Source organism: Anopheles moucheti, chromosome X (assembly GCF_943734755.1).
Source record: "Anopheles moucheti chromosome X, idAnoMoucSN_F20_07, whole genome shotgun sequence".
NCBI classification, from domain to species: domain Eukaryota; kingdom Metazoa; phylum Arthropoda; class Insecta; order Diptera; family Culicidae; genus Anopheles; species Anopheles moucheti.
The window spans coordinates 575,241-602,814 of NC_069142.1; the positions used below are offsets into that span (position 1 = coordinate 575,241).

The 27,574-nt window shown below is 37.6% G+C and overlaps 1 protein-coding gene across 1 annotated transcript in view; it reads left to right on the forward strand.

The window, feature by feature from the left end:
• Positions 1-4,482: 4,482 nt before the first annotated feature.
• The window catches only part of LOC128307265 (uncharacterized), a 73,219-nt gene continuing 50,127 nt past the window's right edge, over positions 4,483-27,574 (forward strand). Inside the window, exon 1 of the mRNA XM_053045026.1 lies at positions 4,483-4,543. Coding sequence (XP_052900986.1) covers positions 4,483-4,543 — 61 coding nt within the window. The remainder of the gene's footprint in view (positions 4,544-27,574) is intronic.

The following is a 27,574-nucleotide window of genomic DNA, read 5'->3' on the forward strand; positions in this document are numbered from 1 at the left end:
AATATTGAATGTATGCGTAAAAAAGGGGCTAATAAAAGACACAAAAAGTGCGTTCAAAAAAGGGTCATCGCCATCCACTAACAAGCTGAAAGGGTAAAGGATCATTTTGTAACCACATACGAACGATAGGAAGGACAGTGTGAAAGCAACACGAAGAAAAGTATCGCCCTCGAATGGTCACCTGTCCCAGGACCCTTAAGAAAACTTTTGGTTCCCATACCATCGCCACACCGCACGATTATCCTTGCTTTTTTATATGAAACAAAAGAATTCATCACTTTTTTACAAAGTTACCAAAGTTTGTAGCCCTGAACGGGAGTTTGCTTCATGGTGGATATCTTAAGGAATGTAAAATAAAAACTTCCGTTGCGCGAAATACAGGATTATTCAACGAAGCATAGAAAATTGAATGAATTTTGAACTATTGTTGAACCGTTTAACAAATTGCGCTTCCAGGTGCTTGAGTTAAACGGATATTTGGGATTATCTTTGGGCAGTTAATTCATGAGATTTGAGGTTCAAAATCTTACCAACTGAAAAAATCATCTGCAATAGTCCCAAGGTAAACAAGTTTGGGATCGGTTTAAAAGCTGCGCATTAGGAATCATTTATTTATTTTTCTTTAAATCAATTCGGATGCCCAGACCACCCTTTAGGGAATTTTGAACCTCATACCACTAAACAAATTTAATGAGGTTAAAGTGACCAAAACAAAATCGCAGTGAAAGAATATCAAACAAACGGTCTTTATCCGTACAAATGTGTTGACATTAAATTAATTTGTTTTGAAGATAAGCTAGGAATCATCGTTTAGGTCATTATGGCAGTTTATTTGCCTTATTAGTACTACTGCTATTAACTGTTAGAAATTGTTCTTTTAATGTTTTGAAATCCACTTGTTCATCCACGAAATACGTAACGAAATTTACGGATTATCTATAGAAAAGTTGAAACAAAATTGTTTATTGTATTATGTTTGTTATTTTTTACATTAATATTTCGTCTACTTATGCAGCTTTTATGAATCAAGACAACAAATAAATGATACGAATTATACATAACACATAACTACAAATACGATTGACCTTCATAACATAAAACATAACATAAAACATTGACGATAACATAAAAATTGAATTCAATTCATGTGTCAAATCTTTGAATATCTTTAGTATGTGAATAACTCTTGCAAGTTATTGCAATAACGTTATCTTTGTACTTCTTCTTTTTGGCATAATGATATTTCTGATATATTTCTGATCTGAATATTTCTGATTTACTAGACTTATTTTCCCACGTAGCTGAAAAGTCAGTACCGGCGATTGGTCTGGATGGGATTTTGGAACGGTCCTGTCGTGTGAAGACTGGTCCAAAACCGGCCGCTACCGATACACCACCGGGCCGCCCCCAACTTTGTACTTATTTGCGTTGAAGTTGTTTGACAAGCAACATGTAGCTTTCTGGCAACAAAAAAACTCTCCTATGCAACAGTTTCTGTTAGTGTTTGCTGAAAGAGGTGATGACACAGTTGTCGCTCTGAACTGTGTGAGCTTTCATTTGAACCCGAAGCGTACTGGTTCCGTTTTGCGAGAAAACATCGTGAGCGCCTGGAAGAAAAATATTTAACCCTCGGCGAGAACAGCACAGACACTCACTGGAATTTCCAGAACAAATTTTACCCTGAGTGGTATTTATTTTGTTCCGTTCGGTACCAGCCTCTTACCCATGACACGAGCGGAAATTGGAAGAGAACTCATTTTATGTACGGTTTTTGCTTGCGTGGGAGAGGTGTAGTAGGTTGTGGGTACCCCCAGAGCTCCTTCCACCGGACGCTTCAACGGAGCATCGTACGTGCACCTTCCGTTTGGGCGAAGGTTTTGGCTGCCAACAACTGGTAACCTACTAGCTGCTCAGTAAGGACCGAGTTGTTCAATGGTTTAGATCGTAACGCCCGTATCCGAGCAAGCACCCTGTCGCAGAAGTGGTCGAAGCAACCGTAGTAGCACCTACCAGCAGCGGCTGCACCCGATCGAATTTGATCAAGGGCATTCGTTATCGTTGCATACGACTTTCAAACACATCGAACCTGCTCCTGGTTTGGGGACAGGTCCCCTCCCCTACCAGCTAATCCCATCCTGCACCAGATCATCGGCAAAGTGAGTGTGCAGCATATCTGAACATGCAGAAATAATCGAGCTGCATGCGAGCTCGTGCAAAAGATTAAATCAAGCTAGTTTTGGGCTTTCTTAAAAGCCTTAGTGGATAGCCAGTGTGATAAAATACAACAATTTGCGCGTGTTTGTGTGTATTTCCAACGTTCGGTTACTATCTATTCCAAACCTGGTGATCGTATAGGTTCCACAAGTGATATACGACGCAAAGAAACGAAGTTCAAGTCGTCCATCAAATAGGTCGACGATCATCACCAACTTTCGGAATGTTCTTACATTTATGTTTTTTTTCGCAATATTTAAAACAGTTATCATTTATAATTTTCCCTTTTTAAGTGCATTTTAAGTGAAATAGTTAAAACTACAGTCAAAAACCACTGCTGGGTATTGGATAGTTTGGTGTTTTATTCATATCAGTTGTCGACACGGCCAGGCCGTTCTTACGAAAAAAAAATTCACATCAGTGATGTGAAGAACAACTTCAACATTTGTAATTTATTTAATTATTTTGTTTGTAACCACTTTACTTGGCCACCAATCTATGTAATACGTAGAAAGCATGAATTAGTTCTTTTTATTTTTTGTGCTTTCCTTACTTCAATGTGTTTAGCTGGTTATGCATAGTTCTACATGTACTTACAAAACACTTACATACAAAAAAAACAATGCACAGTAGTTTTTATAATTAGTAGTAGCTATAATTAAAGTTGCCATAGTAACGATCGTCAGTTTCGACACTTGCAAGTGTTATTCCAATGCAAGTGCTATAATATAAAGTTAGTAAACTTTGCAAAATTGAATTGTTACGCATTTACTAGTTTCACAACCGAGTTTAAAATCGAAAATGTCGATCCAAGCTTCACCAGTTTCGAAAGTTTCAAGGCATGGTATAACTAAAAGTTAGCCATAAACAGTCAGCGGTATTTTGCCCAAGCGGAGGAAAAAACTTCTTAAATACTTTGAGTAGCAGGAAAAAAATCAAGAGCAGCATACACGCAAGTGTAGAAGCATTATGACGTGGCACCATTGATGGACGTAGTGTACGCGAACTATTCGCTTAATGGCTCCGCATGGAACAGTGTGCTAAAGATTGTTTTTAAGGCAAGAGGTCGTTGGGGCAATTTCACAAAAAAACATTCTCATTTGGCCTTTAATTATCAGAACCGTCCAAAAACCAAGCCATCATAACCTTACCTTGGCCTCGGCCAAGAACTAAAACAGGACGTGGTTCAAAGAAAACGTTTAACATTGCATGAGAGAAGCATGGGCACGGTTCGGAACGTTCATTACTAAGACTCAAGAAAATTTCTGAAGGAATCTAACGATTGCGCTTACACGATTACACTTTACATTTGCTGTGATGTGTAATAGGATGTCAAGATAGAAAAATCCTTTACAACAGCTAGCGTTTCTCAAACTAGATGTAGAATTTTTAGCATGAAAGATTTTTTTTGTTTTAAATTCATTCAATTGTGTTCTGCCACTTACACGCGTCTTTCAATCTTTCTGGTACAACAGTTGCTGCTGCACCAGCTGATAACAAATGTCCATTTTGAATAGTGTATCAACGACTGTACATTTTTTTCTGGTGACAAATCAATACATGAGTTAAAACTTTTTTGTTTGCATTAATGTACCGTTTTGAGTGAAAATCCGTTAAAAAAGTGAATAGTAGTGTAAAAGTGCGTGAGTGCATGTGTGTGTAACAAGCAAGTGTCTGTTCGGAAGTGTGCTTTGCATCGAGATCTGCCAAGATGCTATGTTCCCTGGACAATTGATCATCTTGTCGCAGAAACCTTAGTGTGATTTTAAGTTGCGCTACATTGTGTTGCCGCTGTCACTTCTACCTAAGACACAAGATACAAGGAACAGGCACAATCATCCTCAACTAACTCTTCTATCAAACGTCCAACTATCATACAGATATTGTGTTACTGAGTCGGTGAGATAAGTTTCTCTGCGCTAGAATAATTTTGTACCAATGCTAAGGGTAGGATGGTCTTCATGCATCAATTGTTTGTGTCAAAACCCCTAACGTTCACACTTGTTGTCGTCAATCAGTAGGATCAGTTTTTTCCCTTCCGAATTACAGTGAAACATTTGTGTAAAAAGTGCATGTGTACGCGCGCGTGTGTGTGTGTGTGTTTGTGTAAGTGCAAAATCTCCTACGGTATTTAAGTAGCAACCTTGCTGTGTAGTTCCTTTTGGAAGTACATCTACCAAAAGGGATCGAGAAAGGGTAACGCTTGCAGGTAGCAGCGTAACCGAGTACGTAACGCTTGCTAACTACCAACATTCAGGTCGCATAATAATGGATAGAATTTGGATAACATTTTTGCTATTGATTATCGCCATCATTTACGGGCAAACGAGTAAGTACATCAGCAAAACAAAAAATAAAATAAAGAGATCTGCGTTGAGCAAAAGCACACCGCTTATCCGTTATGTGTTTTCCCAACGTGCTGCCCTGTCCGCTCACCACCAGTCCGGTCCACCCTGGACATCCAAGAATAAAATGGAGGATGGGGAAATAAATAACCGAAGATGGAGGTTTCGGGACCGGGTGCAAAGTTTACCTTTCCCCAAAAGTCCCTCGAGGTTATTTCGATTCTGTGGTGAGCGGTCAGCATGCCAGTGGTGAGACTCATCACACATACAAAACACACACACACACATACATACACATTCTAACAAATACATACACGAACATACGTGAGAATAGCATCCTTCTGTGTGTTATCTTTCTTTCGCTCGCGCCTTCGTCCCGAACGGGTCCCTGCAATCATTTTACCCGTTTTCAACAGTTGAACTCACAGCAAAGAGTCTTTTCTTGAGTGGTGTCCTGACGATACAGTGGTACGTCTTATCGTTCTTCCGTTTTTTCCCTCGGTCGCTACGGTCGCTAGCTTGCATTTTTTCTTTTGTTTGCTCCCCCACCTCTTGGAAACCCGTAGGAGTCAACTTTCATTTTCTCTTCCTCAATAGCAACATAGAAGCTTCTGGTTTTTGCGCTTCACGGTGAGTTGTGAGTGTGTATGTATTTTTTTGTTATTTTCTTCTTGTTTTTCTTTGGTCGACTTCTAAACGAGTGATAAAAATGCCTTCAACCTGGAGACAGCAACACCGTACGGCACCGTGTACGCATATGGTAAGGGTAAAGACAACCGTAAACCGATGATCGCTTGAAGGGTTAGAGTATGATAAGCGCGGAGCGGTGGGCAGAACAGAGTGACGCGGGTGACGTATGTGAGTGTCTGACTGACGTTGCCCCTTCGTTAGACAATCGATTGTACCTTGTATAATATAATGGTGGTTAAGGCGTCGCGCTACAGTTCATGTCCTTATCAGCGGTTCGTCGTACTTATCTTAGCTTCGTTTTCTTTGGCACTGTCGAACCGATGGATTCTCCCATTGCCATATCCACCGCGCACAGGACAGCTGAGAGGTGCGACGTGTTTTCTTCCATTAGTTTATCTTGCGGTTCAGGTGTTCCGCAAGTTCCGCAAGTCGTTCCCTGCCAGCGCGAAGGTGTGTTCGCTAGTTCCACTAGAGCCCAGCAGGCGTAGGCTCAAGCACAATGAAGGAAGCGGTTAGGTGCTTCCCGTATCCCACTGCTCGTTAGACATGCCATTGTTACCTTTGACGGGGTGGAATATTTTGTTGATCATCAGTCCGTTCGTTCGTGCAGTTGGTGAGAGTACGGGTAGTTTAGTGACGTGCACCTACACTCGACAACGCTTCTCCCACTGAAATCCACCCAAGAAGAATGTCAATACTGTTAACATAATTTTTATCCTTTTCTAATGGTTGCCTCAACCAACGCACCAACGCCGAGGGTGGTGATGCTTCAACTGCAAACAGCCGCTCGAGTGTTACCTGGAAGAGGATTAAGATTAGCGTTTGTAAATTAAATATTGTATCGCTTAGTGCAATTGTTTGCTTTCGAAAATTTGCTTTCAACAGCTAAACAAGTTACCCCAAAAAAAGAAACAAATGCGCGTCATTTTCTTGAGAACAGGAAACTTTTGAGCTAGAAATCACTGTAATCAACTAGCTGATGCTGTTTCCAAACGCTAGCTTTAATGTCGCGGCAGATTGAACCGTGGCCGTGACAGGATTTCCCGGATTTTCCAAAAAAAAAAAAGCTTTACATGGCACAAACAAAGCAAACAAACCAAACAAAAAAAAAGAAAAAACAGAAACTCGTCACGGTTGGAATTCGTATTTACTTGTGCCGTGTTGATGCCACTGTCCTCTGGGGATGATCGTTATCACCACCACCATTTTGCTAACGATTGTCACTACTGGACCACCGTACCCACCCCATCCCGCTCGTCTACGTACTGTCAAGCACCACATTGTTGTCAACATTGATGGTTGCTGCAGGAGGTTTATTTTAAAACTGAAGCTACAAACGCAGCAATGTCGTTCGGCTCGATGCTGTACTCGCCGGTAAAGGTGGTAGGTTGAAGGTGAATACGGTGTACGGAACGGCAAGAAAGTTTGCTTGTTAATCATACTCATTTTTCATCCAGTGCCTATCAATCAGTGGTGCTTGTCGCGCAGACTGTTATGATTATCGCGATTTTAGTAATGAGGAACAAACAGTCGGTATGAGGGGAAGGAGGAGTTGAAGTTAAGCTGCGGAACGGGTTTAACGAAGGTATCGTAAATGAGATGATGTGATAACCGGAGCAAGAAACGGCAGAAGCAAGGATGGTGCTCCGGAACAGTGGAAGACGTTGCTTTTGCATTCTTCCACAATTTCCACAATTTCCACAGTTGTTCTTAGCCCACATTCTTGGAGTCGATGTGCTGAGTAATGTAGTGATGGCAGAAGCGAACGATTGTAACTTTTCCGATTCCGGCAAAGCAACATTTTCCCTTCCCTACACCCTTTCCCCCCGCTCCATGATTTCCGCCTTGCTGCCTGCAACAACGCTCCTGGGCACAGTACTGTTGTCGAGATGTCCTACGAGCAACAGTGGGAGTTATTTTTTTGTTGGTGCTCATCCTCCAAGTGGAAAATGGAATTGTTACGCGTAGCACACACACACACACACACACACACACACACACACACTCATATACCGACACACAAACATACGCGCGCGCACGCGCTTCAAATATGGTTTGCGAAAAAAAAAATTTACCAACGTTACCCAATTTCTATCATATTGTTCTCCGTGCCAGAAAGAATCGGTTTCTTTCCATTTGCTGTAACAATTCCATCGTCCGATTTTTGTCTTTTTTTGCTGTTGCAGCTGTCTGCGAAAATCATGGAGCATATCGCTACCTCTAATGGTGGTGATAATGGTAAGGAAAGAAGAATTTTTCCCCACAAATATCAGATTTTCTTTTTCTACGCTGTTTTTCTCGCTTCTCGTTTATCCCGCTTCATCACGTGTTAGCGTTACGAGGAAGCTTTTACATTTATTCTTCTACGGGTGTTTGATCATACCACACATTTGTTTCGCTGGTTCAATCTCGTTGCCCTACATCAAATGTTTTCTACATCGGTTATGATATATGTTGCTGTAGAAAATATGTAACACATATACTGCGTTCAATGAGCTATTGATTCTCAAATGAGTTCGAACGCTTATTCGTTTTGTGCTGGTGGTGTTGTACCTTGTCGCCTAAACATGTTATTTATATATTATACATATTTTAACACTTTGAACTACCTAAAAACGCATAAAAAAGTAACACATACAATATTCCTCATAATATGTTGAACCATATATGAATAGGAACGATGTGAATTAATAGCAATAATCAATGTTTGCTCACGACATCTATTACTAATACTGCGAATGTCAAACTTAAAAGTCATTGTATGGATGTTTTTAAAATGTATTATTATGATTTGATCAACTAATATTGGGTAATGTTGTTATATTTTGGACAGTGTATCGAATTGACCAGGTAAGTGTTTCACTATGCTTCAAATCATATGGAAGTTAGCAAAAAAGCTCATCAAAGCAAAGTACAAAGCACATTTGTTTACAGGTTCAGTTGAACGCATCAACATTATTCTGATTATCAACTTGCACTGTGATCATGTCTATCCGACACTAAACATCAATCAACTACTTCAATCAAGAATAAACGAGTCTTGTGACAATCAATGTGAACAATGTGAAATTATGAGTGTCGTTCGTTTACCTAAATTTTTAAAAGATCATTTGTTTACGTTTTCTAGAGCTGTTTAGTGAATGATATGTGTTTTAAATAGTATTCTGGCCTAAATTAAGTGAAATATTAGTGCGATCGTGTCAAGTTGTGTGTTTATTGAAAAATGGTGTATTAGTGTGTTATGTGTTAAATAACACGTTATATTTCAGGACAAATTTTCAATGATTCTAGTATTTACTGATATCTGAAATTGTTCTACATTCGTTTGAATACCAAATTAATTGATAAATTATAAGCACCGAAAAATCTAAAAATTGTTTACCCTTCATTACTCCTCCATTCATTAATGCAGCTACTATTTGTAGCTTCAATTTAAAGTACGGAGAATAGTGCAATACCTTGTGCATTGATGGAACTGTCAGTGCTAAAAGGCATTGAAATTTCATTTAAACTTTTGCTCAATTGTCAATGTGATTCAGACCGGTGAACGTTGATACCCTGATTAATAAGGAAAAGAAAAAAGATTATAATAGGGCGAAAATTCCTGCCATTTGCAGCGTAAATCGTGCAGAACGGTGCATTATGCGAATGCGAGATGAGCAAGTATACATAAGCTTTTCCGGGTGCAAAAAAATTGTTGCTCGTTGATTGTTGGCTGCTGTTTACGGTGTGGAAATATATATATACACTTTTTCATACCATCGGTGTACGGCATTTGTGAGTGACGGTAAATGCTTGCACGGGTATAGTACTGGATGCTTTTGAAAAGTTGGACCATAGCCCAGTCAGGTCATTCGCTAGACGATACGGGTTGGTACGACAGCTCTAACCTGTTGCGAGAGTAAGTGCAGGATTGGTCCTAACAAACTGAACGAGCTACAGCGCGTTAACGACAATTGCAAAGCGAGAGTGCTGTCCATTTGCGGCATAAAAACCAGCAAGAGTTGAATGAAACAAAGTGACGATAAAATTATCTATTTGACTTGATAAGCTCTCTCTCCTAGAAGTGTTTTTTAGCGTGAGTATAACACCGAGACTGGTTGGAGACTTGTCAGTTGCCATGACACATAGTTGATGGTGGCTCAAAGGTAATAACGGAAAAATAAGATCGTATTTCCCGAAGCAATACATATGAACTGTATTAATGTTGAGGTAATAAAGTTGTTTAAAAGGGATTTTTTCATATAGTATTATATTGGCACGAAATGATGCAATTGATATAGTATCGTATAGTTATGGAAATAAAATTAGGCAATAATTTAGTATGCTAATTTGCGTCGTTTAGCATATTTCGATTTAGTTAAAAAACGTGTGAAACGAAACGGATTTATAAATTGCAATTTTGCATTATCCCATAAAGATTACTTAAATGTTATGACTTTCTCTACGTTGCATTCGATATGCATGTAGACACATTTATTTAATTTGTTCTGATTTATTCTGAAAAATGGTTGAACTTCTCAGACATATTATAATACGACTAGATCGGTACCATATCATAACTATTTCGTATCCCTGTACTCGCAATTGACTGTCCAACAGTCAATAAAGGTCAAAGAAGGCCAGAAAATGCAGAAAACGTCCTGTGAGGGTACAGTGCCGTGCAGAAAAAGAAGTTCCAGTAATCGCCAGGTGATCCAATTCATGTTAAATGGCAAGATAATTAATCCTTCCATTTACATTAGCAGACGCACTCTGTGAGGAAGGTTCGTTTGCACAGTTGAAACGATTATTGAAGGGCTTTTGAAGCGATTCTTGAAAGGCTGCTGTATAGCTGTCTCTGTAGTCCCCATGAGAAGAAAAATAAAGCAACCATAACATTCCTTCATCATTACCGTACATTATCTGATTTTACACTTTTCCGTATATGGAATAGTTATCGTTCTGTTTCTTCTTTTTTATCAGCACCAACAACGTTAAGCGATATAAACTTGCCCACCGAGTCGATATCGTTCATAACTAGGTTATTGACGAAATTTACGCTCCAAAACTATAACTTATCACTTATATATCGCCTTGGGTTTTTGGTATATAATTCAACGCTTCTGAACCTGCACATTAAGCTTTGCACTTTGCAAGAACGAATTACCAATTGCTGACCTGTTAGTCCTACGCGAAGAGAATTGTACCGTAGTTCTGCTGAGTTAGAATTGAACTCAGACCAAATGGTTTATAAAGCTCTGTTTTTAATTTTCTTTACTTCATGGAAACCAAAACCTAAACCGTAACCGTTACTTTACTGGTAAAAATAAAAAAAATCAGCACTCCTGGACAACAAAACAAAATGGTTATCAGCAAAGCGAATGGTCAAGAATAAAAAGTGCATCTAAATTGTTTTATAAGGAACGGCCTGGCCGTGACACAGGTATATCAATTGCCCAAATAGACATTTTGAAGACCAAGAGTTCAAATAGACAAATAGACATTTCGTGACCAAGAGTCACGGTAGAGTTTTCATTAAGCATATTATTAAGTTATGCACGTTATCGTTTTGCATTTAGTTAGCATTTAGTGCGCATTTTCGATCGCGTATATAGAATTTTTAGTCGACAAAAACATATTACATTAAGGAAATTGTCCGCAACGCAATGTCAGGAGTTTCCATGTTGGAAGTTTCATAATATTGGAAAAACCACTACGAACGTTAGTATTTTTTTAACACCCAATATGTTACATAGTGATCAACTAGTAGTCATTAAAATAAAAAAAAGTATTACTTTTGAATCATGTTGAAAAAATTGTGACTATTCCATGTTAATAAAACTGAAATGTAAAAAACCGTATGACATTTCGAATATATTTTTAAATAGATGCCTCAACTTTTATGTTTCCTGAGTGGTGCGTGTAATTGGCCGGGTTAAGTGTTATGCAAGAAAACGTCCGGAGAAAGCACGGTGCACAAAATGCTTGGAAAATATTACTTTCTTTCTGTGAAGAAAGCAGTAATGGCTGACTAAAAAGTTTTACGATAGGGATGTGTGCGAGGGATTTTTCGATCGCAAATCGACCGTTTCTGGGCTGAAAGCAATTCACCAATGCTTTAGGTGAACCCTTTTCTCCGTCAATGCTTGCAACGATGACAAACTGTTGGGCAAACCCCTTTCCTTCTCACCTACAACGTTACCCCCCGCCCATCGTCTACTTCCCCAGTAGCTTCCAAATTTTGAAAGTGTCAGAAATTTAATTAAAAGAATTTTTTTACCCCTTAGCGAATCTTCCCCTTTCCCCAAGCGTACTTACTTGACTTAAGTCAACCCACAACTCTGTCATTGGGTGAAAGATTTTTCCCTTGTGGATCGGATGTTTATTCCAGGCTGACACCCTTTATGGTTCGGCATACGTATGTCGAGAAACGGTCTTAATCTTTAATAGCATCCAAAAGCATCTTTAACATCGTTAAACAACTGATACAACATGCGCACCAATGAGAACGATGGGAGTTGCGATAATAATTCATTATAGGAAAATTAATTTCCGTGTTGGTTTTGTTCTTCACCTGCTACGACAGGTGGGTCCATGTAAGGCTCATAAATTTATTGAAGAAATTTATTGAAAATGTTACTAACGGAAAATGAGCCTGAAGCTAACATCATTAATCACACAATTTATTTTAAATTATGATTTGATTTTTTAAAATAGTTAACGTTCTTGATAAATACGTTTGAAAACAGAAAATGTTTTTAAAGTTGTTCAGATTTCGTCAGTTAAAAAACAAACTTACATATCAAATTTTGCGAATGCTTTCCGTACAAATGTATGTTATGAAGATAAAGGTGCTTTAATTAAGACATTCCGAAGCAATACTCAATTTTATCTTTGGTTTTAGAATTATTCATACTTATCGTGTCAAAACATTAGCTTAAGTGCTAAACCACCAGACATCAATTGTGCGAGCACTGGGCGCAATGCAGAATTTTTCGATGATCGTTATCATCTAGACAGAGCACAGGGCGGTGAATAGAAGGGGCCAATAAAATGAAGTAATTCGCAGAAACCTGCAAAACTGGCCCAAATATTTTCTTTCCCACCGCCTACCACCCAACAACTCTCAGCTGCTAGATTTCAAAGAATCCGCAGAATCGAAAATTTCCCCTACTGAGAGTTCATGTTTGGCTACCAAAACAGGTAACCTTTTTTTGTTGGTGGTGTTTGGCACGCATTTCGTCGGACACGTCCGGTGTAGGATAGCAGTAATTAGAACAGCACGCGCGACTCGAGAAGCCGCACAAAAACCAACCAGCTCAAGTGCGGGCTTGCCAAAAAATACTCCAGATTGAAGAACCGTTCGAAGAGCCGTTCGAAGGCAGGCGGAAAATGGGGATCTGACTGGTTGGATGTGTTTCCAACCACTTCGGTGTATGTTGTTTCCGTTTGCACAGGGTAAAGCCTTACACTGTTGGTAGCCGGATTTGGGTTAATCCATGGGATTCGGGCAGCCTAAAAGTAAGACCGTACAGCGATGCAATACATTCCTATCCATCTTCATACCCCGATCGGAACGCAATCCCGGGTTTCGCTTCACATTCTGCTGCGGAATGAAAACGAAGGCATGGAACACATCAAAGCAGATCTGGACGGGGGTTAGTAAAATGACTATCAAAACGTTGAATAGCTGCGACTTAGCGATTGTGATGTTGGATAACCTCACGGCTTTTGCTGACCAAATGACCGTTGGAGTTTGACTCTTTTAGATACATTGCTTCTAAAATTCAATTCAAACCTGTCTGCCGTCGTTTGACGACTCGCTGGGACAGTTCTGATTCTTCTTATCGTTTATTTGCGTAAATGTTAGCAACAGGAAGATCCTATACAATAATAGGCGACACTAAAGTGGCTGCCATTAGTTTAAATGCGTACAGAAAACCGTTGTCCGATGATTCAAGTTTATGCCTCCCTGGGACTATTTTTCGGTTCACTTGGTTTGTTATTTCTTTGCCGAGGCCGGAGCGTGATTTTATGTATACATAAACATATACACAGCAGCAGAACGAAAGCAAAAATTCAAAATTTCGGTAGCAAACGGAACTATAACCACTGGACCGGTGCGGTCTTTATCGGTCACGTTCGGTTGAATTAGATTACGCATCGGGTGAACTGCACGGGCATGTTGCGAGATGCCGTTAGATCAACCGTCCGCCCGTGTGGGGGTTGAAAAGTTTGCAAAGCCTAGAGGATCAACCATCGGTTGGAAAACGGAGCTTAAAGAACGACTTAAGCCTGGAAGAAGTTTGCGAGCACAGGGGCGAAGCAAAGCGAAAGCTCGGTAGAAATGTTATTCGACTCACGGCGGGCACGTTCCAATGCGTTCATGCGTCAGTGCGTGCCTTCTCCGGCATTGTTATTGCATTCAAGCAGTACCCATCACGATGGTAGCCTTACCCATTGGCCACTAGTATCAATGCGGGCGCGTGTCAGCGTTTTACTCCAGTTTCGTTTAGATTCCATTTGCCGGTGTTTTTCTATTTGTTCCCATCACACGTTTGGTGTATTTTTATTCCTTTTTTGCGTAGTCCCAAAGATGCTCCGGTCCTGTAATGAACAGATGTGAAACTCATAAAAATGTACGAAAAATTTGTCTCAAAAGTAATAGTAAATGTATGTGGTATTTTTACCAGCTGTTGAAACACTCAATCTCTTATATTGAAAGCAAAGGCAGTGTGGTACAGTTATGTACAAATTAAACTCGTTATTTTTTAACGATATTGTTCGTATATACTCCAACATATTCTATTCAATGGTATTTGAATAAAAGTGAATCATTTTCATTCTATTTTATTCTATTTTATTCTATTCTATTCTATTCTACTCTATTCTACTCTATTCTATTCTATTCTATTCTATTCTATTCTATTCTATTCTATTCTATTCTATTCTATTCTATTCTATTCTATTCTATTCTATTCTATTCTATTCTATTCTATTCTATTCTATTCTATTCTATTCTATTCTATTCTATTCTATTCTATTCTATTCTATTCTATTCTATTCTATTCTATTCTATTCTATTCTATTCTATTCTATTCTATTCTATTCTATTCTATTCTATTCTATTCTATTCTATTCTATTCTATTCTATTCTATTCTATTCTATTCTATTCTATTCTATTCTATTCTATTCTATTCTATTCTATTCTATTCTATTCTATTCTATTCTATTCTATTCTATTCTATTCTATTCTATTCTATTCTATTCTATTCTATTCTATTCTATTCTATTCTATTCTATTCTATTCTATTCTATTCTATTCTATTCCATTCTATTCTTTCTATTCTATTCTATTCTATTCTATCCTATTCTTTTCCACTGTATTCTATTCTATTATTTTCTATTTTATTCTTTTCCATTCTATTCTATTCTATCCTATTCTTTTCCATTGTATTTTATTCTATTATTTTCTATTTTATTTTTTATTTTATTTAACTTTCAAAAAGAAACGCTTCCTATCCAACATACTAGGTAGTTTTTTTTTAAATTCCTGAGTTTAGAATTTTTGAGTGCCTATTCACCTTTAATTCGATAAAGTCAAAAAATAAAGCTTTGCATAAAGTATAAGAGCCTCATGTGCAATGACATATATCTGATACATGATATCGTAATTATTTAAATATTATAAATAATTAGAACATATCGTTAGATTATTGAAGTATTTTAAAAGTACTTTAATTAAAATTATCGTATTACACAAATATTATAACAAGTGTTGAATTGTTAGGCGAAGCCTCATAAGCATTTAATGACAAAACAAAACGCACATGAAAAGTACATAATTTTCCCCTACTGGTTGCAGCAACAGCGAAAAATCTCTCCCACGGCTAGAAAAAACTCCATTGGCCAACCTTTTTTTTCGTTAGATCGTGAGTTCCAAGAGCGCTGGTTAAAAAAAACGGCACGAATAAAAACAATTACAACTTTTACACTGATTGTTCATTCCTTCCTCGCGCCATATCCACTTCGTTTTCAGGCAGCAAACGCAGGGCATTGTTTGCTGATGCTGCAAAAATTTGTACGCATCGAAACTTACGTGTGAAAATAAGTTGGCAATGTTTGTTCGTTTTCGTTTGTCCGTTGTTACTTTTTTTGTTGTTTCATTCACCATTGGGAATATTCATGGTTATACTGTCACGGAAATTGTTTCAACTTGTTGGTCTTGTTTTTGTTTCAGTTCGAGTTAATTTTAATTTTACACTCTTGTGCTTTTTATCAATAGGACTAACTGTTGCTGTCTCGCCACATATGAGCAGCCTTTGTTGCATTAAGAATAGCAGAAACACACTCTAGCAATAAGTAAATGGAAATCCCCTTCAGCATGAAATACGAAAAAGCAATCATCAAACACGGTTAGTAATAGTAATTGGGATATTTAATCGATGATTGGTTTTATAGGAAGTAAAAACCGTACGCATACGTCCGGAAACCCGAAAAGGCAGGCGTGTAAAAACAAGCGCTAAAGGAGCGTTAGACAAATCAATATAAATCATTGTCAATAAGAACCTACGGCAAGCAACAAGTATCCATTTTGGAAGTTGATGTTTTAATTCACTTATTGATTTAATTCTATTACGAACCGAATGTATCGGAATCACACCATCTATCTGTGTGGGACTTGGATGGAATTTAGATGGGTCCGTTTTTTGTTTGTTTTGGTTTTTTTTGTGTGTTCGAATCTTCCTTTAGACATGGCAAGGGTTTGGTATCGTTACGCGCACAATAGCCGTTCCGATTGTTACTATTTTAAGCGATTTCATCGCCTTTCGTGTTCGTGGATCATTTATTGCCGTATTTCGTAAACGATGTTACTCGAACCGTACCATATTGAATGGTTCTCCATTTGGTGCGATGATGGGGTTGTTTGCGTATGCCAGCACATGACGGGACGAACGAATCCAAGTTGATTAACAGTGCCGATGAATAAATAAAAACAATAAAAATCGAAAAGGGTTAATCGTCGCGATGTACAACGGGAGCAGTGTAGGCACATACGCTTGAGAGTTTGTTAGGCTCGTGCCTGCTCACGAAAAGTTGGAAGGTGAGCTTGTTTGAAACAAAACAAAAAATAAAGAAAAAAAGAAATACACAAGCAGCGTAATGCATAAAAGTATAAACCGATTTTTAAATCAAACAAAAAAAAGGTTTCATTTCGACGGCAAAAGCGCCTACGGGTATATGTGTATGAGTGTGTAAAAGAATTTTTAACGGCTCGTTTCCCATTGTTCATGTGCCATTCGTATCCTGTGTGAGTGATTCCAGATGAAACAAATCAAATAACATTAAGTTTCGTATTTATGAAAAATTTGCACATGATTGGCAGTGGTTTTTTGAAATGTGTTTAAAATTTGCTATGGAAATATGTTACGAATATGATTTTGCTCTGTGCTTGATTTCTTCTCCACTTAATAAAATTGCTTATCTTGTCCATAATACCAGGGGCGGATCTATCTATAAACGAAATGTGCGGCCGCGGGAGGCCCCAACCTTCAGGGGGCCCCGAGGTGTAGGTGAAACACTTGCTTCCAAAAAGCATTACATTTCGATTTTTCGTTTTCGAAAAGTAATTTTTATGTTTTGTTTCTGTACCTACTAATAGTGCACAAAAATATCAACTTATTTGAGGGAAATTTAGAAGAGTATGGGTAATACAAAGAGTCAATAAAATACAGCCTGCGATGAGACGTGGCTGGAGAAATGTGGATCTTACAAAAACGAATGATATTTTCATATGTATTTGTTGTGAATTAATATGGACACGAAATGTGTTCTATACATTATTGGTGGCCCGTTTAGTAACATCCGTTAATTGAGGCTTTTGCAAAAAAGAATATTTAAACGCACTCCAGACCTAACCCATAACCAGGCTGCACATCGAATATTCTTTTCATATGCCGCAAACATTCTAGTGGTTTAAATGGGAAGCAATTACGCGCAGTTTGTACAACCACAACTGAGATGTGGGATAACATAATTTCATATAGCTATATTAAAACATTATTAGTATTATACGTTAGTATTGGACCTAATGCAAAATTATGCCGATGCTGCTGGGAGTATGAGTGTTTAGACAATAGGTCTATAATATCTTCTATATCGGCACAACAACCTCAACAGGTATAGGCCTGCTATTGCTGGCTATCTTCAATTTTATTTAACCCGTAGCTGAATAGTCAGTCCTTGGTGAAGACCGGCTCAAGTCCTTTGGATATGTCATAATCGGCTAACAATTTTTGTTAGCATAACATATTGACAAATTGAGAGAGCTTTTTTGCACACCTAATATAATGTTTGTAACCATACTCCAGAATCCAAAAAATTTGATGAGATTGTAAAACAGTGCTAATACACTTTTTTTTCTTACTCGTTATTTCATTTTGTAATATAACACATCTATTCAACAATCGCTTATTTAACAAGAATACTTGGAATCTGGATAAATATTTAAAAGATTTCCTGAGTGGAAAGAGCATTCAAATGCGGTATAATCAACAAAGTTTTATGTACCAAAGCCATAGGATTGTGCACAAAAACGAAGTATAATTTGGAAACATTTACCGTTGTGCTTACACATATGACTTGCGTAAAGGCGTAGGCGTATTTTAAAAGCAATCTGTTGTTTGATGTTTCATTAAAAATAAAATGTGCATTTTAACCGCGAGAAACAAAGGAGAAGCAATCAGACAGCTAACTCATGAACAGTTGATGTATTTTGAATAGGCTTCGAAATGACGGAAAACCTATAGGGACTCCCTGTATTTTCTTTTTACCGAAGACAAATAATTCCCTATTTGTACCGGGGCAAGAAATTTAATCGTCCTGCAACTGCTTGGCGTCCAACTGTTGAGGATGCTCCGCGGGGTTGGCGCGGAAAGTGGCGACGAAGTTAAAGGGCTAGAAGGGGTTAAATAAAAGCCGCAATTGATTAAGTTCGCGGAGTGTGAGTAAACATTATACCATTCCTTCCACTTTCTCGATTTAAGAAGCACTTTTCGCTGTTTTTCGTTTTCCTTATGCTGTTTGAGTGGCTGCGGCGTTGCTCTTTGTGGCCCCTTGACATGGTTGAGAGGGCTCATGAAGGCTTCTGGAATCGTGTTGGTTGGTTGGTTTATTCTTTTTACATTATCATTTCAACCAAGCGTTCGCAGTGTTTGTGAACGTCATACGGAACTAGCGTGAAAGATCTAGCTTGGAAAGTAAAAACATAAGTAAGCTTTTAACTCAGAAGATTGTTGCTCTCTTTTGTTGTTTCTGCATAGGGAAATCAATTATCCTATGCATGCTAAATTGATTTGTAAAGCATAAGCTTATTTCTGTAATATTTAAAATATTCAAAATATACCTCGTAGAAGGTATAGCCATAGCCGAAAATGCTGTAAATATATCCAAGGAAAACAAACTACCAATTATTACACACAATAAAAATGAGGCCTTTAAACACCCCAAATCAACGTAACTGATTCATCATTTAACGCATGTTGTGGGTGTTTTAATCAAATTGTTTATCTAGTCACACTTGCGAAAGCGAACAGCAAGCGTTTATGTTTCGCATTACCCATACCCTTGTCGTTTTCTGGCGCCGTTCATAGTCTGCGGTTTTATGGGCAATAATATGTACGTACGGCTTCTCTAGCATCAGTGAATGTGAAAGATAAAAATTGAAACGAAAAATACATTCAATGTTCACGTTGTCGTAAAAAAAGATGAAACACAAAATGGTTCCACAAAATGGCTAACGAAATCAAGGATATTAAAATTTTAAGCACCGTTAAGCACCATTTTCAAAAGAACCGTTCAAAAAATATTCTGTTTTTGTATAAAGTAAAAAAACTTTATTGATTGTATTGTAATGTGTGAAGCTTAAGTGCTCCAAGATGTATCCAACATATATAATAAAAAATAATCTTAGGGCAGCTGATTGCTTCAATCACCAGTGATAAAGAATGAATTAGTAATAGCTTCATAACTTTATAAAATAACTTTATTACTATAATACTTACTTAAAAATACTAAAATACAGTCATATTTTATGGTAACATTTTAAAAATATATTCATTTGTAATGAATTTGGTGTTTGAAATCAAGTTATTTTATCACATTTTCACAAAAATATGGAACTTATTATCTTGTGAATTCTTGGTGCAGGTTGTAGTTGTTTACGAAGCGAAAGGCAATGGTGTTGTTTGTTGTGTAAAAATATTTATAAAACAAAGTATTAGCTTTGAAAACAAATCGAAACCTGATCGTTCCCTTGACAGTGGAACCCGTAAGCATTCCTTCAAATGGGTTATAAAAATTGTACGCTGTTAAATCAGCTTTTTGAAATGATACAATCGTTTATTCGTTTGAAACGAAGAGCAGACAATTTCATTTGTAGCACGATCTTTATTGATTTTGCATAGTAAGAGGGAAAACAAAAAGGGATAATGATGCTAGGAAGATTATGTGGGATCCAGAGCCTGTTTCCCATCCAGAAATCCCCTTGTCGACCGTATTTTGCTGCCCCTGAGCTTCACAAACCATAAGAAGCTAGGCCTCTGTTTTGTTTTTGAACGTTATTCTTTTCAGAATAGTATGAGGTTTATCATTACGCAGTACCAATAACGTTGAAATGCAAAAGAAATATCGTTGTATGTATTTTTTTTTTCTTCCAGCAGTATCATGACGGAGTATCGGGTTGTCTACGTTCCGGAAAATGCTCACCGTTGCCCTAAAATACTCGCTTAATATTTTTTTTTTCACTTAGAACTTGATGAGCTTGGGTGTTGTTGTTTCTCCATTCCAAACAAGTTTCATTACTGCGTATTTGTTCGAGAATCAACAGCAACAATCCATCTTCGTGATAGCTGTTGCAACTTCATTTATCCGCTATTCATTTACGCGATCGCCGCTCAACTTGCCATAATGTTTGCTCACGAGCTTCACGAGCTCACGAGCATATCTCGCACCATTCGAACTTCGTTGTGTATGTGTGTATATCTTTTAAGGAGTGTACGTGTGAAGACTACCATTTTTGACATGTGCTGGGCGAAACAACACCGCTACGCGTTTTCGCTAGCTCTTTAGTTCGCTAGAAAATTGAATCTGGTTGAAATTATTTATAAAATCTGCTCAAATGTATGAATTTTCACCCTGATGGAACGGATATGGATCGTAGCAATTGGGTGGGATGTTTGAAAATTGGCTTTAGCAATGGTTTTCACAGAACGACATCGAGACCGGTGTTTATATGAACATTTTTTTACCGTCCAATTTGATATTTGGAAATGGCTGAGATGGGGAAGACAAATGGCGTAAATTCAAGGCATAATATAACTAAATTAAAGTGACGTTTGAACGGTGTTTTATTTTAACACATAAAAAAAATCCAGCAATATGTTTCTCAAATATTTCAACGCATTTCAGCTGTGTCAGCAGTTGGTAGATAAGAGTAAAATACTTTTGAAAATCGCTTAGATAAAGTTTTCTGCTGGTTAAAGGGGGCTGCAGACGTTTCTTTTCATGCAATGTTAAATAACAATAAGACAATAAAGCGAAGCAATAAATGGGAAGGCGTTGCTACGAATTTTGCAACGGCAACGGGGTTTGTTAAATTTTATAAACTTGATTGAAAATGTTCAACCACCCGGCTGGTTGCGCTTAACCTGCACGTTCAGATACATCTTAAAAGAAAGTATTTTCAACTTCCTCGATTCACTTTACATCTTTTGTTTTTTTTTTGTTTACATTGGTAAGGTAAGGTAAGGTAAGAGTTTTTTTCTAAGAGCTGATTCATGCTCTTTAACAAGATATCGCGAGCGTATAATCTAATTATTTTAAATAAAAACAGAAAATCTTGTAACAAATATTGCGCTTTCCACACAAATTAAATAGCATATAATGTCAAGTGAAAAAAATCATTTCACAATGGAACTGAATTAAAATAAATTAAATATTCGTTCATAGTTTAAAAACATTGACATTATTGATCCAAAATAAGATCTAGCACTTTCGATTAACTCTTAAAGCCAATGGTGAAGTTCAATTTCATCTCATTTATTTTATTTATTTATTATTCATTTATTTATATTTCTTTTATTTTTATTTTTATATCTTAATTTATAAAATTATTACACAAATACTTGAAAGAATATAAAAAAATCATAGCTTTAATGTTTTAAGTTAATTACATCCAATGATTACATAAGTGAATTTCCTACGAAACAACAAACTGCTTTTACCTTTAAATTATTTAAGTCTCAAAAACTGGATTAAATTTATTGTTTCATCTTCATGCTGTACACAAGACTTCACGCAACAAATTAAAGCTGCTCATTTTATTGGTGGTGTACATGATGATTCAACAAGTTTAAACTTTTACGGTGTTCCAAAGCGTGAAGAAATTCGCTTTTCGCTCTATAAAGAATCACATATATATGGGTTTCCATCCTTACCTGCACTGGTGCACAACGATGCATCGAGTTCATTCGAGCGCTTGGAACATACGAGGTAATTAATAATTCTGCCGAGTTGAGGCCCGGATCTTTTGGGCCTTGCAGTTTTCCGCTTTCTACTACTCTCTCCAAAAGACATGAGCGTATCCGATTTAGGCATTTCGTTATAACCGCAATCTCACAATCGTTCCCCAAATCCTCGTTCCTATCCGTATCCGGAAGAGAAGGGACAGTGAAGCAGAGAAAGTCCATTAGGCTCAAACGATGCTTCTTGAACCTCCCCATCGTTATGCCGAGTGTATGTTGGTTGCTTAATTTAGCTTACAAATGTCTACAAATGGCGCTTAATGCCTGCCGAGTGTTTGGAATGTTTTCAGTAGAATAGTACAGGAAAGGAAAGAGAAACGAGCGTGAAGGTGTGAGAGGTACAGACATACGCAGGAATTAGATGGATAAATTTAAAGTTTGCTGGAGCGCTTTGACCTTCTTGTAGGGTATTTCAGTTGAAATTCTTCCACTCTACACAAGGTGAACAGTTCTCGTGGGAATCTATTTCCCAGCACCCCGCACATCTATTAAAACGGTGGGATAAATCGGTAATGGTAATATTCACTCAGCCTAGTTCATTCCATCCTGAAACCGTGCAATACAGCCAGCACCACACATCACGTACCATAAATTAAAGTCAGAAAGTGAACACAGGTTTCTGGTCGTAATTCTTTATCAGCTCGCATTGACCAGTTTTTCCATGTTTGTTGCTAATGCTTCTAGCCACAATGCTACAAGATGGCAGTTTTGGTTGTAAGTTGCGAGTTGAAATGACAGCAGTAAAATCCGTGCGTGCGACCATGCAATCAAGATTGAGTTCAAACAGAAAATACTTAATATTCTGCACGGTTCTGGAGCAATGGGAGACAATCGATGGGAATTTGACATTGAGCCGAGAATGAGAACGAATTGTTTTCCACTTGGTAATAATGATATTACGAAAGAAAAACAAAACAAAACAATGAATGACGAAATGAAGTATTTGTTTCGTTATATTTATCATCCATTTTTATATATGATGTTTTGACAGACTAAGTTGCAATTATTGGTTGAAACTTAAAGAAGCATATGCTATTTTAATACTAAGAAATGCGTAAACTATTTTATAATGAGTCGTAACATATACCAAATATGAAACACGTTTATTCTCAAACGTCAAATTAAAGCGCAGTTTGTTTGTCTAAAATATTGCTATTGATAAAATTATTTATCTATAAAATGTTCACAAAAACTTTAGTGCACGTTAATGTCAGCAAAAGGTTTTCAAGCTAATGATTATCTCTACGATTTTGGTCACTTCCTCCCCATTCCCATAAATCAAAATCACTCCTGGTATCACCCGACGACTAGATAAAACACTGGTTTACCCTTGATTAGGACGCCAGGATGGGATGCGCAATTAGACTGGCAGGCTTACGGCAATTTTTATCACCTTCTCCTCACCAGATTGAATGAATGAAGGAATGAAACCAGGAATGAATGAAGTTTTTACGACCGCACCCGAAACCCGATGGTTGGTCAAGATTGTGTCTAGAAATGATAGCGTTTCCGAGGGTTTTGACGCTGAGTTGAAGAAGAAGTGAGTTGAAGAAGGGTTGTAAACCGGATGTGATGGTATTAATCCAAATCGCTGGCAAAAAAGTGAGCGAATTACCCAACCACTGGATAGTGCCAGAACTGGCGTGATTGCTAAAGAATATTTTGCTCATCAACAACAAAGAACATTGAGAAATCAGCTATATTTTCAGGAGTATTTTTGAACGCTTCCTGGCAATGTTCTTCTTAAGGTCGATTATCTGAACCAAATCGTTTTGATAAGTTATCAAAAACGGAATTTTCGTATTATGATTTCTGTTTGAAATGTCTCTTTGAATTGGCTTTTGTTCCTTTTGCTTTTACTGGCGGATACTTTGGCTAAATTTCTTTGCACTGCATCTGCTACAACTTACTTTCTCTATCGGTCCTTTTCTTTTATTTGATGAGTTTTTAATTTAAAATTCAATTCACTTAAGTCGCAATGTTTCAATTAATATCGCAAGAATCTTATGTGGAATAAATACATGGTCAGAATCAGTGCAACCCACGGCTATGCAATTAAACATTCTATGCAGTGGTTTTACTATTGCCCCATGGGAATGTTCGAGTTTTCCTTTGCTAGAAAAATCTTTGCTGTAATGTAGAAAAAAATATCAACAAATACCATTCTAAAACATATAAACATGAAATAAATTGAATAACATTCAGTGTTGTTTACAGTGGCGCAACGGTCTTATTTTTAAAATAAAGCGCTAATCTTTTAAGCAAAATAAGCTTTTAATAATAATAGCTATTAAGCTTAAGCTATTAATTAGCTTTTTTAATAAGCTAATCTTTTACACATAAAGCCCTTAAAGTTTTGTCTAAAGTCAACGAAGCCAAAAACTTGACGACTCAAACATAATATCATAATAGCAATCTTTCCATTTGTCTTGTAAAATTTTCTCTTAAACTATCTTGTTTGTAATAGATAATTGGCCTTAAAGATGGATGGAGGTGACCAATTAGAAGGTGTTGGGTAAAATTAAAAAATCAGCAACAATTTAAACATTTTCGGTGAACCTATGAGTGTTTTCTCAGCCTGATTCTCCTTCTGGTGTTAATGTGGTCATCATTAACAATGTTTTCGTAACTAAAACAAAATAAAAATGAAAAATGAAATTGTTGTGGAAACAATGGGTAGAGTAAAGAAAAGTAACTTCTCAATGAGAATGGTTCGAAAAATCACGAACAATCAAAATGTTTTTATTGCTGATTCGTAGATTTTAGAAATTTGCCATTGATGGATAAGAACGACGTTTTTGGTTTGTGTACTTTGACGTCAACGAGCGTAACGTTTGATGAATGGTTGTCGTGTTTGTGGTCTTATAGTGTGGAAAAAGGCTTAAATCGAATTTCCAAGCAAACCAACGGTTTGAGCTACGTTTTTGCTCTACGCTTTTGTTTCTTCATCTCTACACCTTGTGAATTGGCTTCAGAACGAATCAGAACTTATCTTAGCGCTGGCAACTTCTAACTATTTATTACTTAATGAGTTACATAAATTCCAACCGTTTACTCAAGCTCTTGAGTTATCGAGAATTATAAATATAGGTATTGTGAGGCTCAAACCATTGAATTGTACCGCTTCGTTTTCCGGAAGGTTATTTAAATGCCTATATAGTCGTCAGCACTGTCATCGATCCAAACTGTCATGTCAAATAGATCGCTGAAAAATCACTGCAACGTCAATCGTTGCTTGCCATATTGCATACTTAACCGAATTGTCAAACATCAATCAAAAACATATTGAAAAGGATGCGAATGAATGGAACCGAAAGAAACGTATAGTTCACCAATGACACTCACCTCAATCAAATGGATGAGGGTGGAAAGTTGAAATTGACGATAACGGTTTCCTTGCAATATTTAAATAAGGCAGAGTAGCACCTTGTGAAAAAACATATACATCGTAGCCATAAACTTTCGCCAACATTAGCTTGATGCGTTATTTTGATTTAACATTTCAAAACTGGTAACGACCGTTTCGCTTTCTTGATTTAGGTAATGACATAGCTAATCATTTACAGTCGTGATACAAAGCAGTTGGTGGTTCGTTACATGTTTATGATAACAAAAAAACAAATAAAAAGGTTACTGTTAAAATATGGCTTTAGCGTCTCTTATGTATTCAAAGCAAAGAGAAGTAATTGAATGTTGTGAGAAATATTATCCCCCAATTGATGTCTTGGTCGCCGAATCATGAAAAAAATATGATAAGCTCTTTTTTTTTTAGGTCATACAACATTGCAACTAGGATCATTTGTATGGAATCAGGGGGAACCAGTGGAGGATCAATCCCCTTGGAGGCCCAGGGTGGAATTATAGTTGGGGCCTCTAATTTAAAAAAACGATGCAGGAGGGAAGGGGAACATTGAGGGGACTTGAAATGAGACAAGGCGAAAAGCGCAGTAAGAAAGGGCCTACTCCGCCTACCGTTTTATTCGCCGCTGGGCCACCCCTAATCATCTTCTTCAAATGGTCCGCCAAGGCCATCACCATCTTCGAATACAATAACGGAACCGGCTATAATACCACCAACACCAGTTACCACTATATCTGTACTCTTCTAAATGGAGCTACAATCATACGTGCGCCAATTTCGAGAAGCAGCACGTGGTGGAATTTACAACTACAGCATCCAAGGAGCACTTTGCCATCGAATTGGTTCGCTCGCTGTTCTTCCGGGATATTCGCCATGCAATACTCAGTTATACTTCTTCGATCGTAACTTAACTTTACAAAACATTCAAGCACCAGTAGTTGGTGGTGGACATAATCGATATTGTCTGTCCTGCAGCGAGTATTTATCACTCGCAATCTCCTAACTCGGATGTTCAGTCATACATATGAACGCATGTCTTTTCGCGATGAGCTGCGCCTTTGTCTCCTTTCACGTATACCAGGTATTGACCAGTGCCGGAACAACGCACCGACTGCAGGTGAGATAGGTCATGTGCAGTGGAGGATCAATCCCCTTAGAGGCCCAGGGCGGAATTTTTCAAGGGGGGTCCATAATTTTGCTACGGCATTATCGGTGTTAGGGAGATGTACTTCAAACATGATGTAACAATACCAGCAAAGTCTCGGAAAGAAAGCTCCCTTGCGTACATCTCAGAGTTCTGTTGCGTAGCCCTGTAAACGGGCCTAGTAAGCTAGTCTCTATATATAAACGTTTGTATGCGCTAAGGAGAACGATAACGCCACTACTTGGATCGCCATTAGCTGGTACGAAATTCCATACAAAACCAGCTGTTTTCAGATTGCCGATACCAGGAGAGCATCCACGGAAGAGCTTTGAAACAAATGATTTTCTGTTAAATAATATGGTCCATAAGCTTTATTTAATAGCTTTAAATATAATAATAGCTTTATTTATAAGTATTTTATTGAGCACAAAGTAGAGATGTATTGATGTATACCACAGAAACTTAAATCTACACATCGATTCCGTTTATTAGTAGATGTTCGTCAGCCTCGATAAAGTTGCCACTGACACACTCACAAATCAAGCGATTAGACGATTTCGCTTTGGATGGTATAGTTGAAAATATCAGTTTTAAGAAATGGGAATGAGAATCGGAATGAGCGAATCTATTTTGCAATGTTGGATGACATAATAATCGAAAGGTATATTTCGAACCGCACCGAAATGCGTAAAAATCAAACATAGTAATGTAAAAAGAAACAAAAAAATCCCCCTCTCGATTTCAATTCCAAATGAAAATCATCATTACAGCTGCCATTCCATTCTTGCTACTTGAAGATTGTATGTTCGTCGCACACAATCTAGACGTCTTGGGCAGTGTTGGTAATCACATCACCTTTCACAAATCGACACATCGATTTAAAAGGGTTGATTTGAAATTGGCATTGTGGAATTGAGCACCAGCAGTAGCAAAATGGTGGAATGACAAAAAAGGATCGAGGACGAACGACCGACTATCGTAATTCTTTCGACGTTTAGAAAAACATTTCTCACTCAAAGACGAGTGAATCAAGCGGTAACCGGAAGTGTCGGAAAGGATAAAAACGACAACCGTGTAACGACCGTGCGACCGTTGAGGACTGATTCGATAGACCACAAATTTCCCTTCCTTTTTTTAAATCCGGAGTCCAGAGCACTGGTGCGAAAGGAAGTCAATTTGCTCGAAGAACCGAAACTGACCTCGTTGTTACCTATCTCCCAAAGGGTTACCAGTCACCAGTTTACTTTCACTGAC